We start from the raw sequence: 19,975 nt of genomic DNA, 5'->3' as shown, positions 1-19,975 counted from the left end.
CTTCCTGAAGGGTATTATATTTTACGTCCCCTGCTGCCAGTTTTTGTGAACATGATTGTCTCGTGTTAACAAACCTGAAGTTGCCCAGTGTGTTCAGAAATTATTAGAGAAAACAGAAAGATTGCGTGAATGCAGAATAAATTAAAATCTACAGACTCTTTCAATCAAGCCTTGCGTGTGGCCTGTATACATCCCATACATTTCATAAAATAAATTTCAGTACTTTTTCTGTTTACCTTCAATTATGTGTGGGTTGTTACACCCAACAGCTGCAGTGATGTTTCCTCCATAACAATATCCTAAAGCTTCAACCTCTTTACCAAATAATAAACTTTAGCATACTAATCAGCAGTCCGCAGGAGCCTGAGACAACCATTTCAAGTCTGCCTATAATCTCAGTGGGGTTTCAGAATCTTCTAGGGTCTGCTCAAAGCTTTGTATTTATGCCACTCACCTCAACTGAACAGCAAAACTGCATGCGGATGATAGAGAAGTAATGTAATAAACAGCAGTAATTGGATTAATAACCCATTAGTAAAGGGAGGGGTTGCCATTCTTCATACTGGTACATGAATCAAACACTGCCACCAAGTAACAGGAAAATTATTTCTACAGACGAGTGATTTTGTGTTCTCATCTCTGCGCGCAGCGCTCACCAGCAAGGCAACTATTTACTAGCTCCACTTTGGAGCACATCTGTGCCAGGTATTAACCCTGGAGTAAGCAGCACTGGCAGGTGCTACACAGGGTTTTCAAACAGGCTCCGCGCCATCAGACACCGCTGACCATAGAAATCAGATTGCTCTAAGCTCTTCTAACACTTGCATGGGCATTTTAGTTTCCCATACAAAAATGAACGCTCTCCCACCCACCCGAGATGCCAGAGCCACCCCACACCCTATCTGACTCTTCACTCATTTCTACTGGGCACAGGGGGAAAGTAATTTGCTGCATTGTGTATTGTAACTGAACGCTGATACTTGAAGCCTCTCCATATGGGAACCATGAGCCCCAGTTGCTTTTGAGATGGATGAGCACTGGTGGCCCTTGACATTTCGTCAAGAGAGAAGAAAGTCCCAGGGATTCAGCCAAATCAAGAGTAAATAGGAGCTGGCCCAGTACCTTTATTAGACACATTTGAAACTGCTCAGGAAGCTTTTCCCCATGCACGTTTGTCACTCTCATCTCTCATTACCTGCTGGCTTGCGAAGCTGCGAGTGATGGGGCTGCAGAACTGCCAGCGCTGCCCTCTCCGAAGCCTCCTTACACAATTCATGTCTGAGCTCGGCACAGCACTGGCTGAATTTCCAAATAACGGCAATGACCTCTCGTGGCCAGGGAGGAAAATACCAAGACCTTCAATTCTCCCCCCACATCTGAAAAGATCCATTAACCAAAGCTTACAAACATGTTCTCAGGCTTAAAAACAAAAGTGCCAGGTATTGGGGAGCACAGGAACTGGGTGAGTCATATACTCTCCCTCATTTAATACATCCCCAAGACAAAAATATCAGGAATGCTGCAGCGAGCAGGAGGAACTGGAAAGCTCAGAGCTGAAGCAGTTCAGATCTTTGAGCTCATTGTTTATCATGCTATATACTCTCATTTATTGAGCATAAACAACCAAAAAAGGTTCACGTTGGGGATAGAGGCCTAGCATAAGAAGCCCAGAAATAAACCATAGTTTTAGAGACTGCTATGTAGAGGATAAAAAAAGAAGGAAAAAAAAAAAAGAGAGAGAAGGAGAAAGAAGATAACTCAGCTGTGCAGCCCACACAGCCTGCTGCAGAGACACCAGCACCCTTTGCCTCAGATATGTGCTGTAAGAACCTGGCACTGTCTCACCTTGCAGGTCTGACAGCTCATGTTTGGTACCCATGAGCGTGATCCAACCCTAAATTAGCCACCTCCACAGCAAATCCTCAAAAATAACAATTCCCAGGTCTTGGGTGGAATATTCTACTGATATGCCCAAGAGGTTAAGTACTATTTTGCAGAGGCAGCACAGGCAGAAGTTTGTGATTACCCATGTCCTTGCTTGTCCTTAGCCACTGAGCTCCATAAAGCTCCAGTATTTGGATAGCAATGCTGGTGGCAGACATCCAGCCTTCGCTATTTGGCAGGGCAATGAGGCAGAGCTGCTGGGGAAGGTAAATACTTCAAACATGATCCAAAGCTGCCACCTAGTGCCACTCTGGACTGCAGGCAGAGCAGTCTGAACCAGATGAGAAGCACTGAAGAGTATTTCTAGTTGCCAAGAAAAGATTGAGCAAATAATTTTTCCTTTTGCCTGGGGCAAGCATAAGAATTTGCAGCAAAATTAGATCAGGAACAATTAGGGCAGATTTTTTTGCTTTTTCAACCTTTTGAAGAATTACAGTACTGTGGTGCCAGCAGCTCTAATACAATACAAATACAATATATACATACATACAATACAAACAGCTCTAATATAAGATCTGAGAGGCTGTTCTGAGGAAAGCATCACATCCATTCCATACAGAGAAGGCAAGTGACTGCCAAGGTCTGGCTCAGCACACCCACCTCTACCCACTGCCTGGAGGATCTTCACCAGTGTCATACTGGGCTCCCCATCACCCCCCAGACACAGCTGCTGCGTGACTCATCTCTCTGGGATCCTGCAGGGAAGCAAGTCCAAGAGCACCGCTGTGAACAATGCCAGGAAATCTGCCTACAGAGGAACCCTGCACAGAAGATGCACTGAAGGGGAAGGTCAAGTCCTGCTTGAACGGGATGAGGAGACAGCAGGACATTGCAACCATTCCAAGTGTCCTGGCACAAGGAAACTTGAGCCAACCATCGCTCTCAAGCTAGACCCAATTCATTCTGGAAAAAGACAAGCTGATGCACACACTCCTGAATGACTGATCTGTTTCAAAAAATTTATTGAAATGTAAAATATTTCATAGAAAACAACACTGAAGCCTCCTCAGAGGAGAAGCTCGCTCATTAGGCATAAAAAAAGAAAAAGGACCAGCAGGATGCACACAGACTGAACAGACACTGCTTGCCCACAGCTCCGGGCTCATGTGGCCAGCCACATGGTGCCACATCCAATCCCATACCCTTGAGACATGAACAGCCAGACCCAAAATGTGGTTAGCAAAGGTGTGGATACTCTCCTGTCCTCTAAAGACTTGTACCTGTGATCTACAGTCCCAAAACCATGAGCTCTCAATCACAGGACAGACTGGCAGATCTGTATCACAGTAAAGGAAAATCAAGAAGATTTAGAAAGCCTTTAGGGAGAGAGAAACATCACAGAACACATCCCTTCCTCTCTATCATTCTGCACAAAGTTCAGGGGCACTAGACACAGCAACAAGTGCTATGGGATATGTCCCAGTTGCATCTGCATCTTCATAAAAGTCAGACATCAATTTTTCAGGCTGCTGTACTAAAAGGCTATTGTAGTCAAGTACTATTTAGTACTATTGTACTAAAAGGACTCAGGAGGTATCCTGGGAGTTAAAATGAGGAATTTTGGTGGTTTCTGAAGTGTGGAATGAATGCTGGGGACTAGAACACTGAAAAAAAAAAAAAACACTGAGAATCAGGAGCTGCCATGCCAGGACTTCAAATGGTTGCTTCTGGGCACGTGTCCTATCCCTCCAGATCCAGCAACTTCTGTCGGGTTTCCAGAACGATCTCCTCCATCACCTCTGGTTTGAGAATGTCCTTGATCTGGAGTGGAGAGAAGAGTAACATTGGCACCGTAAAGCAACTAATATTATTGCACGCTCTGTGGGGACAATGGCCTCTGGCACACAGCAATGAGCGGCGAGTTTAGAGGGTTGTGGTCAAACAAGACTGTCAGGGCAGATGGTCCAAGGCAAAGTCAACGTTGTCAGAGTTACCAATTCTTACATAGAGCGTAAAAAATCAAATAAGATGCTACTGACAGCTCCTAATCTCTTCTGAAGGACATACACCAGCACTTGGGGAAGGGGAGAGATGACTTATACAGAAGTATAGTTCAAAAGAACATCTGATCTAGTGAAGTGGGCTGCCACTGTGAACAAAAGCGGAAGACAATTCAGATCTTATCCATTTATGAGAAAAGAATTGCCAGTGCTTGTGCTGGTAGAAATCACAGAGAAAAGCTGTATAGCAAAAGGTCAAACTGAGGGAGCCTTCCAGCAGTGCAGGATGTGGATACAAACGGAAGACTGGTCTCTGTACAATACATGTCACTTGTTTCTTCATTTGTTCTTAAAGTGCACCGTACCCTCAAACAATCCCAAATTTAACACTGTTTTCCCAGGGATCACAAAGGGCCCATAATTCCAGCAAGGGATACACATTATCAAAAAAATGAAATAATTCTCTATAGGAATAGCTTAAATTTGCCTGAGGCAGAACCCTTCAAACTAACCCTGAAAACATGCAAGGCAATTTATGTTATGCAGAAGGGGGGAAGTTCCTATTGTCACTTACTTCAGGCTACTTTGGAAAGAAGGAAGCCCAACCACCTAACTTACAGACTGCAGCAGTAACTGACGCGGCCTTTCCATTCCCTCCCCACAGCATGGAATAAAGTAAACATCCCTGGTTTCTATACCTGATGAGGAAGGGACGCTTCATAGCAATACAGGATGCTGGTGTCAAAGAGCATCAACTTCTGAGTAGCCAGAGCCACAATGCAGTTTCGGAGCCGTGATATCACCTCCCGGTCAGACAAGGGAACTGGCTGAGGTAGGATAGAGGAAAACAGATGAATACACAGGGAAATAATGCAAGCCTACTGTAAAAAAGCTTTGCCACGAACCTAATACCAAATCCTGAAAGTCTCGGGTTATTAATGTGCCTCTATGTCCAGTAGAAGGTTAATCTTCCCTGCACCCTCACCTCCAAGTTGGGGGTGAAGCCTCCTGCCTCTTCATCTTTCTGCTCTGAAGTTGGGTAGATCCAGATGAAGCCGTTGTTGCCGAGGATCACAGACGCACCACAGGGCAGGTCGTGGAAGTGAGTCTTCTGGCGTTTCACAAGGGAGGGCGAGACCTGAACAAGCACGCCCTGGCCAAGCTGAAGAGGAGACCACGAGACTCAGCATGAGAGACACGAGCCACCGCAGATAACACCGAGTCACCAACATGCACTCCACTCCTGGTCTAGGAACCAATTTTAACACCTTTTCCTGTGAAACGGTGAATATAAAACCTGCCTGCCTCTGGGAGCGCTGGGAGGATTAGCTAATGCCTCTGCAGTCCTTTGAAGATTAAGAATACTCCAAGTGCTTAGCACAAATGTTAATAATATCTTGATCGTAACTACACATCAGCCATCTCTGCAGAAAAATGAGGAGTGAGAGGAGCAATTTAGCAGAACACTTTCCCTCTAAATCCAATCAGTGTCCTTCACCCTTTGTGTAATAAGCACACTTTGCTTTCATCTTTTAACTGCTAATACCCTTGGTCTGGTAATCCTGAACTGCAGCCTACGCTCCAATGGCCCCTTGGCTTATTTCAATGCACAAAACCAGAGATAAATGCCAACCACGTAAAGCCTAAAATAGAGCCCTAGAGAGAGAAACAAGTCACAGGGGCAGTGACCTGCAGAAAAGGAGTGAAGTCAGAAGATTTTTCTACCCAAGATTTAATTTTCAAGTGGCTAATGGGGAAAACAGGACTAGCATGCTGTAACTGCGGACAGGGAGAGCAGCAGCTTGAAGGACAACTCAAGAGCACTCCCTCTGCTTTGGGAAACTGTTCAGTGCTCCTATATAGGACTTCAGATTCTTCATAACCTGCAGGACTTGGTTATAACAACATCCTGCTCTACTACAGAGCTTTTTTTCTTAAAAATCTCTCCAAAAGGCCTTGTACAAGTAGGCCAAGTCAAAGTGCTTTGGAACAACTTACCTTCCCATACTTCAGACTCCGGGTGTGCAGCGATACAGCTCCATCAGAAAATACAGACTGGACCTCTGCCTGTCAGCGCCACTTAAGGAAACAAGGTCCCCAAGGCTTCCCAGTGCCACCAGCCGCTGGCTGTCACCAGCGGAGAGCTCTGGGTGCCAGCTCTGGCCGTTCTCCCCATGCCCCTTGGCAATTCTGCCGGAGCGCTAGCAGTGGAAGGATACGCTGATGAGGTCTCCTTCCTGCAGATAGTCCCTCATCGCAAGCTCATCTTCTGCTGATCTCCTCCTCTGAAACACACAGTGCGGGAAAAGTTATGTGTAGCTCAGAACGAAAAAGCATCAGTTAACACCTGCTTTATGGGGGGACCTTAGGACGCCGTGCAAAACACAATCTGGTCACCAAAGGAAAATCAGGCCTGGTGCGTTTGTGTCCAAATAACAGAGTTAAAGATATCAGAGCACCACAGACCCACCCACAAAACTCAACACTACCCTTGTTCTAAGCGTGGAAAGGGCTGCAGAACTTCCCAATGCCTCAGCTTCTGCTGTGGAAGGAGATGACAGGGAGGGCTCTGGCACCGCTCTGCATAAGCTACACTCACCAATTCCCCCCCAGGTAAATTCATAGAGGACAGCAACAGGACTGAATCCAGCCTGGAGTTGGTTTCCACTTTCCATCGCTTCTGCTGAACCTGAAGAAGAAAAACGGTCCATGCTCAAAAAAATGAACAGAAGCTCTTCAGTGAAGTGAGAGGCCCTGCAGCAGGAGACAGGTCTGTTGACTCCTTCAAGCCTCATCTTATTTAAAACCCACACGCTCACAGTGCAGGGCCACTAATGTGCTTTTAGGAACATCAGAAGGCTTGGGATCAGACCGAGACACGCCAGCCTGGCAGCTGGCCAGCGGCCACCATCCTCCTCCCCAGCACCACGGGGATAAAACTGAGATTTACCTCCGTGATCCTGCCGACCACTATATCGCCAACTTCGCCGTTGTACCTGGGAGCGGGACAGGTCAGAGGGGGACAGGAGAGAAGGGGGGACAAGAGAGAAGGGGGACAAGAGAGAAGGGGGACAAGAGAGAAGGGGGACAAGAGAGAAGGGGGACAAGAGAGATCAGCCCGTCAGACGCCTCATCGTCCCCAGCGAAGGGCCCAGCCAGCAGCCGGCCCCAGCCCTCGCCCAGCGCCATGGCAGCTTCACATTCACTGCACAGGGGTGGCCACGCTCACCTGGTCTTCAGCGCTCTGACACACACCAGCTTGTTCACCCTCTCCACGGCGCCGGCCACCGAGGCGATGAGCTTCTCGTCCTCCACGTAGGTGCCGTGGCCCCTGCGGAGAGAGCGGCCGCCTGAGGAGACCCCGAGGCCGGCCGGCCCGCGCCCTCCCCCCGCCGCCTGCCCTCCGCCGCTGCCCACACCTCATGTAACCCGTGTCCGTGGTGATCGTGTCCCCCGGTGCCACCAAGTGCTTCTCGCCGCCCCGGGAAGCGCTGGGCCCCACCAGTTTGCGGGGCACCGGCAGCCGCATGGTGATCGCCGCCATCTTGAGTGCGGGCGGCGCCGCCAATCCCATCCAGGTGCGCCTTCCGCCCGCCATGTTGGCTGTTGGCAGAAACGCGCTCGAGGCGCGGGCGCCACCATCTTGAATGAGGGCAGCGGTGATGGGAAGGCGGTGACGTTGCTCGGCGGCCATTTTGGTTCCTGGCAGAAAAGGGAGTCATGGGCTTCACTGCCTTGGGAACCAAGGGGAGAAAGGGGCCATGTTTAGTGCGGGCACGATGCTCAGCCCATCGCACCGGGGCGCACCGGGCCCCATGTGGAGTGCGAGGCCCACGAACCTCTCTCCACCCACCCACACCCCTGACCTGGGGCTCCCAACACCCCACTTTGGAGGCCACCCTTAGCAACACCGTGGGTGTTTGGTCCAGAGGGAAACAGCATCCCCAATTTCTGGGGATGCCCTTGCTTGGCTTAAGCATCTCTGAGAGAACAAGGGATTTACCACCTTCCCCTGGCAAAACTGTTCTAACGGTAAATGAAGCATTTGTGTGGGAGTTTTGTTCATTTAATTCGAACAGCAGTTAGGCTCTCAGAGCTACCAAGGAAAAAGAAGCCAGTCATGACCTTCAGCAAATGCTTTTCTTCCTCCAGACCAAAATCAAATGTTGTTCTTTCAAGCCGGACTTGCACCTGTAGCCCATCACAGCTGAAATATGCCCATTATTTCACTAAGGATATCATTAAAGCTATCAAAAAGCCATTGCTTCAAATAGAGACTAATGTGGAGGCAGGAACGTACGGACCAAATAATCCCACTCACCCCTTTCCTTCCAGCCCCGCAAAAGGGCTCATTTCTCCCCAAACCTGATCTTCCCTCTTCCCACCTGCACTCTTTGGTCCAACAGATGATGCTACACCCCCTTATTCACCCTGTGCTGGTCAAAACGTTCACCCATCCCAACCTCTACACGCTCCCCAGCACACAGCAAAATAAAGCTCTCCATGCCATCCGTCTTCTAAATGATAAATGTCCCAAGTAATTTTTATTTAGAATACAAGAGAGAGGTACAAATGTATTTACACTGTGTACATATACAATCAAATAATATATAATATCAAAGTTTTGTAAATAATGTTTACATAAATATGTACAAAGTTAAAGTGACAGTCGTTTGTTCTTTTTTTTTTTTTTCTGGAAGTAAAACACAGTTTGTGAGAACTTTATACAACTTAGACTTATAATTAATATTAGAATACCTTCTTTTAAGCGCTATGATACACAGACCCCCTCTCACATGTGGCAGAACTGCAGAGGGCGCTTAGAGTTGTCCTTGGGGACAGAGCTGGCCCAGGGACAGGTTGTCTCTGTCCCCAGAGGGCAGCAGAAGTAACAGCCGAAATGTTCCCCCATCACGGGGAGCGATGATGCTCCAGGGGCTGAGCACCAGGTACCTCCCAAATCCTACCCGTGGCTGGGCATTTCCACCTGGCACATCATACGGGGGGTGTCCCCATGACATGTGGCCTGTCCCCCATGGCATCGCTCGGAGATGGCTGGCAAACCCCAGCACACGGCTTGGACAGGCAAAGGGATTGGGGACGAGGGAGGAAATGTAACCGTTTGCTAAATTAGGGCTGCCGAGGAGGGAAATGTGTCCCTTGGAAAGAGCCACCGGGCCAAAGCTGCCCTGGGGTGAACAGGGTGGCCACAACAGGGGTGTCCCAGCCCGTCAGCAGGGCTGTGTCTCTCTGGGCACTCGCTGGAGTGGAGGAGGAGGGATAGGAGCAATTTTTCTTGCCATCAAATTATCTGTAAACCCCGGCCATGACTCATTCTGGCCCCACTTTTAGGCTGCCCCAGCCCTCCCCCAGCGCACCGGCAAATCCACGCAGGACGTCCCACTGTGTCCCTCTGTCCCGCTCCCCCCACTGGCCCCAGGGACCAGCAGCCCCCCCTGCACCGTGTCTCCCTGGGGAGGATCCCACTTGATATGGCTGCACCAGCATCTTGCAGAGCTGGGGAGTTTTCCCCTTGCTCGCCAAACAGCCTGCTGAACCCCACGCAAGCAGCGATGCTCCAAAAACAAACCATCACCCTCACTCCGACACACAAAACCTCTGCCCCCCAGCTCTGCCAAGGACCGACACCCCCAGTTCACAGCATGTCTCAGCGTCAGTCTTTGCTGTCCGAAAAACCTGTGCGGGGCTCACAGCACCATGGTGGGGATGTGATGGGCCAAGGATGCAGGATGGGGCACGGGCAGGGCGGGTGAATGAGCCTGCAGGGAGGCGTTGGGGGGCCGGTGGCGAGCGCTTTTCTGGTGCGCCCGCAGCCCGGCGAGCTGCGAGTAGGCACTTTGGCAAACCTGGCACTTGTAGGGCCGCTCGCCGGTGTGCAAGCGGACGTGGTTGCGGAGGGTGGAGGACTGGCTGAAGCGGCGGTTGCAGAAGCGGCAGACGAAGGGTTTGTCCAGGGTGTGGATGCGCATGTGGGAGCGCAGGTTGCTGCGGGAGTTGAAGCCGCGGTGGCAGATGACGCAGCGCATGCGGCCTGTCGTGCTGGCCCCCGTCTCCACGGCATGGAAATCCTCTGGGGACAACAGGGGACAGTCAAACGCTGCCCTCCAGCACAGCAGCTCACCCCCTCGGTGCTAAATAACCACCCTGTGCCCCCCTGCTGGCTCCTCATGAGCAGAGACCCCCATCCTGGGCACAGCAGAGTCCCAGCACTTAGGGCTTGGGATGAGGCCAGAGCTGGCAACAGGGTCATCCAGATTTAGGTGAAGTGGAACACTGAGTTGACCTGTCTCCCCAACAGAGGGGCACAAAAAGCACTTTCCCGTGGGATGCAGGCAGAGCTGGACGGGGCGAGCACAGAAGCCCCCTACCCACAGCTGGGCTCTTCTGCAGCAGCAACATCGTCCCTTCATTAGTCTCAGCCTCTCCCCCTGCTCCACTGGGCTCCAACCCAGCTCTCTTGGAGCTGGGGAGCACACATGGGGTCTGGCTCTGAACACAGCATCCCCCAAAAATGCCCAAGCACTCCGCTGCCTGCCCGCAGAGGAGTGCTGCAGGGAGCTGCCAAGGCAAGCAGAGAGCAAAAGCCTGGGGAGAGAAGAGCCTCCCGTGATGGTGATTTGGGGAAAGACCTGTTAAATGCAGGGTGGGGACACGGGCAGCTGCATCTGCTCACATTTTGCAGTGCACGGGGGTGCCTTAATGCAGATCCATGCCTGCCCTGCTCCTCCCTGCCAGCCACTGCACCAGCAACCGCCATGGGCAAACCACCCCTGACAGCAACCCCCTGAATTCCTGGGGACCTGCCAACCTGTATCATCTGTCTCATAGTCCCTGTGTGTGTCACCAGAGAGCTGGGGCATCTGACACCTCCCCTGGGGTGTCCCTGCCCCATGACCTCAGATCTGGGGACAGGGTAAACGGAGAACACAGAGATGCTGCACTCATGGCCGTTTCTGATGTTACCTACCATGCTTGTTCTTCTTCTGCTCCTCTTCCAGCCCCGGCACACCTGGGATGCCCAGGAAGGTGTTATGGGAGTTCCCGTACCAGACCAGCAGCTCTTGGTCCGGAGGAATCATCTAAAAAGAGAGAGAAAGACCAGGGAGTCAGAAGAGGACGGTGCATCAGCAGCTGGTCGTTTCAGCCCTACACTGGCCAAACCACATCTCTGGTGAGACCCTGTTGCCATCTGGGACCTGCTAACCGTCCCCAGCACCCCCAGGCAGGCACAGCCCAGCGTGGGCTGCAGTGCTGGAGGTGATGACACATAGGATCAGAGAATAGTTTGGGTTGGAAGGACCTTCCAAGCTCATCCATTCCCACCCCTGCCATGAGCAGGGACATCTTCACCAGCTGAGGTTGCTTGGAGCCCCGTCCAGCCTGGCCTGGGATGTCTCCAGGGATGGTTCATCCAACACCTCTTCGAGCAACCTGGGCCAGGCTCTCACCACCCTCAGTGTAAAAGAATTTCTTCCTCATTTCTAGCCTGAATCTCTCCTCTTCTACTTTAAAACCATCACCCCCTGAACTGCAGTCTCTCCCAGGCCGGGCCACAAACAACATAACAGGCAAATAGGCAGCTACAGAACACACAGACGGAGCTGGGGGCTCTGGGGTGAAGAACCCAGAGGTCCCTGAAGCTTGATGAGATGAGGACACATGGAGAAATAAGCCATTTGTGAAGCTGTGAACTGCAGCAAGGCTCAAGTGACAGACACCAAAGCAGGGAGCTGTGACACAGAGCCTTTTGACTCTGGACGGAGCCACCAGCCCCCTCCTGCTGTAGGACACAGGCAGCATCTCCCACCCAACCCAGCTGGGGCTCATTCTGACAGGTGCAAATGCAGATGCACCAGCAAAGGGTTCATCAGCCCGAGGATCGGAGGAGAGCTTGGCTCTGAGATGCCGCCTACATCCCACACCAAAGCCCTGGTGTCTGCGACCGCCCAAGGAGATCCACAGGACCAGGGAAGGGCTTTTGCACCACCCACACTCCTGTTTCCCTGAAATGATGGCACTTCTCCTTCCCCCAATGTTCCCGCACTGCCGGGGCGAGCAGCCAGAAAACGCCGTTCAAGCCGCCCCTCGTGAAGCAGCCGTGGCTGGAAAGACAGATGCTCTTGCATCAGCTCAGGCAACACTAATAACAGCAACACTTCATAAGAAAATTGTCCAGATTTTTTCCTTTCGAGGCTCTAGTGTTAAGAACCTAATTTAGGAATGGGAAAGTCCTCTGGCTTTCCATACATGTAGTCCAAGAAAAACATAATCCACACAAAACGCAGCTCACATTCTATCACCTGAGCACTGAAAATGTGCCTAATTTTAAGCACCCAAAAGCAAGAATTTTAACTTCATATTTTTAAATGTCCATCTGCATAAAGACCTCCCTGGGGCTGCGGAGCAGGAAGCTGATATCATTTTGTATCCCAAACTGGTGCTGTTTCTCCATGTCATTTTCTCTTAACAGAAAATCAGGTGTGGTTTTGTTTGTTCGTTTTTTTTGGGGGGGGGTTGGTTCCTTATTTGGTTTTTTAAATACAAACAAATGGAATAAAATATTGCCAAAAAGGATAAAACACACTGTGTGTGCGTATTCACATTTTACTTTGCTGGAGTTGGTGCACCTTTTCCAGCAGTGGGTAGGTACTCGTGCATACACCCCAAAGCAATTTATATTGCCCCCCAGGAATTTCATGGCCTTCAGATCCAAGGTCAAAACTCACTACCCTCACTTTATTTTCCAGCAGCGGTAACTTGAAATTGTTGAGGAAAATGATGGGGAAAAAAATGAACTAGGAATACAGGCAGGAATGGGCAAAACGTGAAAATATTAAAGGCAAAGAGCGAAAAAGACACGCAACAAATCTGATTTTGAGGTGGGTGCAGAGCGACAGGGGCTGGGCAGCTCATGGTGCCCATGGGGAGGGGGTGCAGTGGGCACAGGGATGAGGGCGGCAGCGCCCGTGCACGGACACATGTGCTGCTGCGAGACGGCACCGCTGAGATCGGGTCGGTGTTTGCGTATCCTGCCCGAGCCTGAGCTGTGCCAGGGCTGACGCTGTGCTCTCGCTCCAGGGTTTGTGTCGAGGAAGGCAGCAAGGCAGGAGCGGTGGGTAACAAGGAGGGAAACTCGCCCAGCCCGAGATGCTGCGTCTGTGTGCCCGTGGCTACACACCGGGGGGTTCATGAGCAGAGAGAGAACCACAAAAGGAAAATCTTCTCTTGCTTTTCCTTTTCTTTTTGGGTGCACAAACCCCAATGGGTTTGAACAAGCAAACATTTTTGGACCACATGTGTGCATGCAGGTGTGGTGCAAGGCACAGGGGGGAATGGGAAACCCACAAAAGATGCAGATCCTAGATCTGCAGTGCCCGGTTGTGACCCAGCTCCTTGCACACTCCATGTGTCCCTTCCTCTCGCTCTCACCAGAAAGCCCCAGCCCCATCTCCTCCTCCTGGGATGAAGGGACCCACATCAACCTGGTGGGACCCACACGGACCCAGCCAAAGCAGCAGCACCGCCATGCACCTGTTGCACCGCAGCATGACAGCAGACACCCCTTGTCCCCACATTCACCTCCCCGTCACTCAGGGTTCAGCGCTCTCAACATCTCAACTTCACTCATTGTGCCGAGGGAATTAAGCTCATCCCACTCTGGTGCTCGCTGCCTCAGCCCCGGGAGCAGCCTGCAGACTGACTGTGACCATACAGAGCCTCTAAACGCACCTCCCCAAATATCGGCTCGCCTGCCTCATTGTCCCTGCACACACAAGATGTGAGAAACACGGCTGTATTCCTAATTACACCACGGCTACCTGGAATTATTTTACTACACTGCATAATTTCAGAACAGTAATAAAAAGCAGTTAAGTTGCTGTCACAACACGCACAGCTGCCCACAGGAACATCAGGTGTTAGAACCGGGTACAGCTGCAGCCTGCGGAGGGGTGTTTGGGATGGAGAGAGCAGCGCAGAAGCTCGGGGCTCTTGCTCACAGTGCTGCATGGGGAAAAGCGGCAGAACACCGAGAGGCACGCGGGACTTTCCCGCAGCAGAAGAAAATACCTGTTCTCACCCACCTACTTGCCTTTCCCATCCCACTGCAACGATTCCAAACCCAGCACTGATGCTGGCTCAATGCAGGATTGGGCCATGGTCCTGTGCCACAGAGCGTTTGAGCATCTGCTCCTCTGAACGGTAGAGCAGGAGCCCAGGCAGATCCGGGGAGCTGCCCATGGAACCTGCAGGCACTCGTGCCCTGTCCAAGCTAAGAGCCTCTCCCAGGTGCGAGCGAGGTTGGAGCCCATGGTCCTGAGAGTGTGAGACCCAGTACGGGAGAGGGACAGTCCCACAGTGCTGCTCTGGGGTAGAGTGGCAGATGTGCCCTCTTGTGAATCTTTAAGCCGAAGCAGCTGCACAGGGATGCATCCCCGAGCTACCACCCCCCTCCACCTGCAACAACATCGGGTTATGGGACCCTGTGCACAAGCAGGGCTGGTCCCCACTGTCACACTGCTGGCACTGTGGGACTTGCACACCACGATATCAATAATGCCGGGGAGCCAGACACCCACCTCCACCCCAGCATCTCCTATGGGGAGTTGTGGGTGCCTCCAGCCTTCACCCCACAGCACAAAAACCTGTGCCCTGGGACCCCACACCTGGCCCTGCTCGCCACTGGGCCAGCACCCACCAGCTCTTCATATATGGGAGCACAGTGACGAGCAGGGCAGGATCAGCCCCTTCCCCGCGGCGCTGCTGCTGTGCCAGTGCCGCACCCTGCGTGTTCTGCTGCTCCTACAGCCCCGATCCTCCTCTCACACTCCATTTACAGCCAGAGCTGCTTGTGACTCCTGGGCAAAAGCCGTGTAGAGCCAGGCACAGCCTGCACTCGGCACTTGGGTCTCACAAAAACCCCCAAATTTTCCCCTGCTAAAGAGAAGCAGGTTCTGCACAAAATCCCATTTTTCGAGACAGCATCAAAACCCCACTCCTACCCAAAGCCCCAGCTGGGCCAGGATTGCTGCTCTTTTCATGCTTTACACCCCGAAACAAGCTAGGGTAGCATTTGCTCTCCTTCTGCTCAGCACACATCACCCCACCAAAAGGGGAGAGAGGAGAAGGGCCTTTTGCTGCGCCCTGAAGCCCGTGCAATGGCCATTCTCCGCGGTCCCTACCTGTCCCAGCGGGTCTGGGTGCTGGGGACGGCAAAGCCAAAGCCACAGACACCCCAGCAACAGTCCAAAGAACAAAGGAGGGTCTGTGGAGTGAGGGGTCCCAGTGCCCTGCTCCCCTCCTGTGGATGCCCAGCTCCCGCCCAGACCCGCTTACCTCAATGGCCTTGTAGAAGATGCTGTTCCCGATCTGGACCACCTCCAGATTCTGCTCCTGCTCGTTCCGCGCACACTTGATGTAGGTCATCCAGCTGCGGTGGTCTTCCTGGCTGGCATCGATGAAGTACCGCACCGTGCCGTCCTCATTGAAGACCTGGGAGGGGGAGAGAGCGGTTGATAGCGATGCTGCCCGCAACAGACCAAGCCCCTCCGCCCCCTGCACTGGGGATTACGATGCTCTGGGGACTCCCTGGGGACACGCTCAAAGCCAGAACGTCCTCAGGGCTGAGAGCGCAGGAGCTGCTGTGGGCAGCCAGGAGCTGCCGGAACCCATCGTGCTCATGATGCTGGACTGCATATCCGCAGTGGGGCTGAGGAAGGATATCCCACCCCGATGACCCAGCTCCCTGCCTCAGTCCCTCTGCTCAGCTCAGCCCCAAAGGAGATGACCAGAACCCTGCAGGAGCTGGGGTATCCCTGGGTGGAGGAGGAAGATGCTGCTGGACCTGGCCCTCGGGGGAAGATGTTTTGCAAGGTGACAGGAAAAATGAGGCAAGCTTCTATTAGGCATGGAATTATAATAATAATAATCATTTAAAAGCACAAGTTTGATACTCAGTGAGAGGAAAGAAAAATTAAAACCCACTCCACTACCTGGGTATTAACGCATGGTGTCCTGGCAGCTCAGATCCCCCCAGACCCCACAACTTCACTCAGGGGTAACCGCACCAGGGCTGGGACAAAACAGGGACAGGGCAGGGCTGGTTTTGCCCACCGTGTGTGGACAGCTGCCAGCTGGGTGTTTCACCACGGCGGGGAAGGGTAGGGCAGCGTGTGATCCTGCTGCATGGGACATGAGCGACAACACTTCGGGGCTCCTCCGTGGCTGCACCCCGAAGGCTGAGGAAGCCTTGTCCTTCTCCTGCCCTGGAGGAAGCCAGATCTTTGCCTGAACGGGGAAACTGAGGAACAGGGAGGGTGCCTAATGGCACAGAAACGCAGGACAAAGCCCTCGGGTCTCCGCACCCCGTCCCTGCCTCTCCCCGAGCCCGGGGCTGGGGGTACGGGTGGGAGTTGTTACCTCCCACATGAGGTTGTTGTTCTTGCACAGGTCCACATGCTCCGGTGAGATGACCCTGCCCGTGAACGGTCCCATCTCGGTGCCAGCCTTGATCCAGGTCTTGGAGAAGATGCCGAGCCCTTCCCCGGGGATGGAGCTCTGGGCGATGATCACTTCCGACGGCAGCACCAGGCTGGACAGCTTCTGCACCTCTGTGGGCGGCGAAGAGGGCTCGAAAAAGGAACCCGGCACCTTCCACCCCGCTCCGGCCCCACCGCCCCCGGGCTGGCCGCGGGGAAGGGCCGGGGTGCCCGGTGAGGGGGGCAGCGGGGACCCCTCGCCGACCCCAGCCCAAATCCCAGGTCTGAGGCTTTTAAACGCCCAACCGGGTTCCTACAAAGCGGTACAAGGTTCCCCCCGGGGCATTGAGGAGGTACCTGGGAAAAGCAGCCCAGGCTGGGCGAGGGAGCGGGGCTGAGAAAGGGGGTTAAATGGTGTCTATTTCGGCCCATCCAGCAATTTGTCATGCTGTTAAAGTGATCTGCATTCATTAAACTCAACTAGAAAGAAATTGCTAATTCTAAATTCATTAGTCCTTTAGGAATGCTGTAGCGGTACATTGTGCCTGAATGGCGCAAGGGCTTGTTTAAAAGGGCCCAGGAATTCCTCTTACAAAATGGGGAGATGAGATGGTTGACATATCGTGAATGGAAATGGAATTAGCCTTCATGGTAAATTAAGAGAGGAACAGAAATCCGAGAGGGGGAAAAGGGAGCCGGGACGCCCCGGCGATGCCGGAGCGAGAGAAAAGATATTGTCCCGGACTGCTGAATGCGGGGCGGCCCCGGCCCCCCCGGCCCCCTCCCCAGCCCGCGGTTTAAGTGGGAACTTTCTCAGGTCAAGCCCAAGTTAACCAAATGAATTTAAAGCCCTTCTTCCCCAGTCAACTGCTATTACACGCCTGGGGAGAGCGGGGCGCCGGGAGCCGCATCCCGCCGCCGGGCACCGAGAGCCCGTCCCGGGGCGGATGGAGGGGTCTGGGGGCTTGGGGGGGGTCCAGTGCCGCTACTCACCTCCGGAGAAGGACTGAGCCAGGACCTCAGCCGTGAAGGCGGTCTTGGGGCTGCTCTTCTCCTCAAAGAGCTGCTCGCCCAGGACGTTTCTCCAGCGGCCGTAGAGGAAGCTGTGCAGGATATCGGAGGTGATCACCTCGGCCAGCGAGAGCCCCTGAGGCTTCAGCCCGGGCTTGAGCACCAGGGCTTCGGCGGGCAGCACCGAGCCCATCATGGGGGCGAGGCGGCGGGCGGGCCGGGCTCGGCGGGGCGCGGGCGACGGGCCGGGCTCCGTGCCGCTCGGCGGCTCCCGCCCGGCTATATATGAGCTTCATTGACCCTCCTAATTGGTTATTAATGACCTCCCTGACGTTGGCGGAGAGACTGGGGCTGCAGGAGCGAGGCGAGCCGTCGGAGCCCCCCCTTTCCCTCCTTCCCTCCCCTCCCCGGGGGTGGGGTGGCTGGAGGGAGGGAGGGAGGGAGGGACACGGCGAGCACACACACACATACACACATATACATACACACATATACATACATATACATGAACACGCACCGGCTCAGCTCCCCGCACCCCCGGGCCCAGCCAAAAGCAAACCCGGGTACCTGCCCCCGGCGAGGGAGAAAAAACTACGAAACGGGCAGAAATGCCCACGCCGGTGCCCCACGGACGGAGCGCACCCTCGGACACGGTCCCACACGACCCCGCTCCACGCTCTCGTTTTGGGGGTGAAACGCGGCGCTTCGGGGCCGCTGCACATCACAACGAAATCGGCGGCCTCGACGCCGTCAGCCCCCGCTGCTCGGCAGTGTTCGGCCCCCGTGGCCCCGAGGAAACGGGCCGGGCCACCTCGGGAGGTTCCGAGCCGCCGCAGCTCCCCGCTCCCTCCCCGCATCCCCGGCCCGGCGTGTTGGTACCGGCGGCCGCAGGAAGAAGCGGCGCCACCTCCCCAAACTCCGGGGAGGGTTCCCCAAGCACAGAGCGCGGGTTCTGTTTCCCGTGGGCTGGTCCCCGCTTGTACCCAGACTCGCTCGGCTCCAACCTCCACGCCGGCCGGACCGCAAGCACGCATCCCTGATGTATTTCCCAGGGAAGAGCCGGGAATTTTACCCACGGGTGAAATGGGCCGGAGTGGATCCCCCACCTCCCCGCAATGGTAACTGTCTCCCCCCAGGGCCGGGTCTCCACCCCAATTGAGGCTGCAGTATCCCCGGGGCTCTGCTGCCGCAGCATCCCCATCTCCGCACCCAAAAATATTTCCCGGCCAGCCACGGTGCCCACGCCACCCCCCGCCCCACCGAGCCCTACAGCTCCTCTCGTCCCCCAGGAGGGTGACACCAGAGCGGTCCCCACAAAAATCAGTTCTCTCTGTCAGGGCCCGCAGCTTTGCCTGCTCAGCAAAGGGTTAATTTTTCCTGGATTTAAACCCAATCCTGCTGTGTCGGAGCTTAGAGCCCTCTCCTTAGCCTTGTTCTTTTGATTTTCATGGGGACGAGGGGCTGTAAAGAGCTGGGGTGGGGGAAGAAGGATGGGCCCCCAAATTCCTCAAGCACTCAAAGACCGGTTCCCGCACTCCGAACACCCGGCCAGCCCCGCGGGGTCCAAACCCGGCTCGGAGAAGGAACCGAGCACATCCAAACCCTCCCGATCCCCCGGGTGGGTATTTTATAGGGTGATCTTGTCGGGCGGCTCTTCCCCTTGGCAGAGCTGCCTGGCGAGAGCGATGTTACAACCCAGGTGCAATTATTTCTATTAACCCACTCAAGAAGCAGCGCAGATGTCAGGAATCAACCCAAACCTGCGGATACTGAGGGTGTTTGCCCGGAGAGAGGCAGCGCTGCCCTAGAAAGGAGAGGTTAATTACCTACCAGGGTTTGGCTTTGAGTTTAATTCGTGTAAAAATAATTTTGTGGGTTGGTTTAGGTTTTTTTCCTGGACTTTGGCTACAGGAGCCGTCAGCCGACGTGGCGTGTGAATGTTTCAGCTTTACTAAATAAAACGCATCAGGTGGAAAGCTTTTACAACACACATCTTCCTCCGGCCGCCGAGGCAAGCGATTCCCTCCGATTGCCTCTTTTCCCCCCCCTCAGGAAACGCATCAACCTTCAAGTCATCCCTGGACAAAATAAAATAAAATAATAATAATAATAAAAATAAATATATATATATATGCTCTTAAAAACCCGGGCGCTCCCACACGGGCTGCGCTGCAACCCCGGTCCCGGTTGCGGGGGCTCAGAGAGGCGGTGATGGAAAAAGGTGGAGGGGGAGGGAAAAAAAACCCCTTCCATTTTCTGCGTGGTTTTAAATATCCCCAGCTGTTTCCCAAAGCTTCTTCCCGGTCCTAGAAAGGTGCTTTGGTGTGTGTGTCCCCCTCCTCGTTTCTCTTTTTTTAATATCGCAGCTATCCCTCCTTTTTAACATTTAAGAGGAAACAAGTTTAATATTCATGGCTGTTAATAGAGAAGGGCCATTATCGCCGCCCCATTGTTCTGAGCCCCGCACAATGCTGCTTGTATTTTCATGTGTATATTCCCAAAGTTCCTTCTGAGCGTTTAGTGAGCACTTTAATATTCATGGGTGTTAATAGAGAAGCCCTCAGTATATTGGCATATTGTTGG

General features: G+C 53.3%; 2 protein-coding genes across 2 annotated transcripts; both read right to left on the bottom strand.

The window, feature by feature from the left end:
- Window positions 1–2,889: 2,889 nt before the first annotated feature.
- Window positions 2,890–7,474, bottom strand: EXOSC2 (exosome component 2). The gene is made up of 9 exons (XM_065853861.2): window positions 7,304–7,474; window positions 7,114–7,215; window positions 6,835–6,880; window positions 6,484–6,573; window positions 6,104–6,169; window positions 5,883–5,951; window positions 4,870–5,046; window positions 4,583–4,711; window positions 2,890–3,705 (listed from the first exon to the last, which is right to left on the bottom strand). The coding sequence occupies exons 1-9, from the start codon at window positions 7,456–7,458 to the stop codon at window positions 3,625–3,627; spliced, it is 915 nt and encodes a 304-aa protein (XP_065709933.1). The 5' UTR covers window positions 7,459–7,474; the 3' UTR covers window positions 2,890–3,624.
- Window positions 7,475–8,419: 945 nt separating this feature from the next.
- On the bottom strand, window positions 8,420–17,666 carry PRDM12 (PR/SET domain 12). Its single transcript, XM_065854119.2, has 5 exons — window positions 17,375–17,666; window positions 16,323–16,513; window positions 15,240–15,395; window positions 10,873–10,984; window positions 8,420–9,975 (listed from the first exon to the last, which is right to left on the bottom strand). Exons 1-5 carry the CDS (start codon window positions 17,586–17,588, stop codon window positions 9,593–9,595), a joined length of 1,056 nt encoding a protein of 351 aa, XP_065710191.1. The 5' UTR covers window positions 17,589–17,666; the 3' UTR covers window positions 8,420–9,592.
- Window positions 17,667–19,975: the final 2,309 nt, after the last annotated feature.

This window comes from Patagioenas fasciata, chromosome 20 (genome assembly GCF_037038585.1).
Source record: "Patagioenas fasciata isolate bPatFas1 chromosome 20, bPatFas1.hap1, whole genome shotgun sequence".
NCBI lineage: Eukaryota > Metazoa > Chordata > Aves > Columbiformes > Columbidae > Patagioenas > Patagioenas fasciata.
This window is presented reverse-complemented; position numbering and strand designations above follow the sequence as displayed.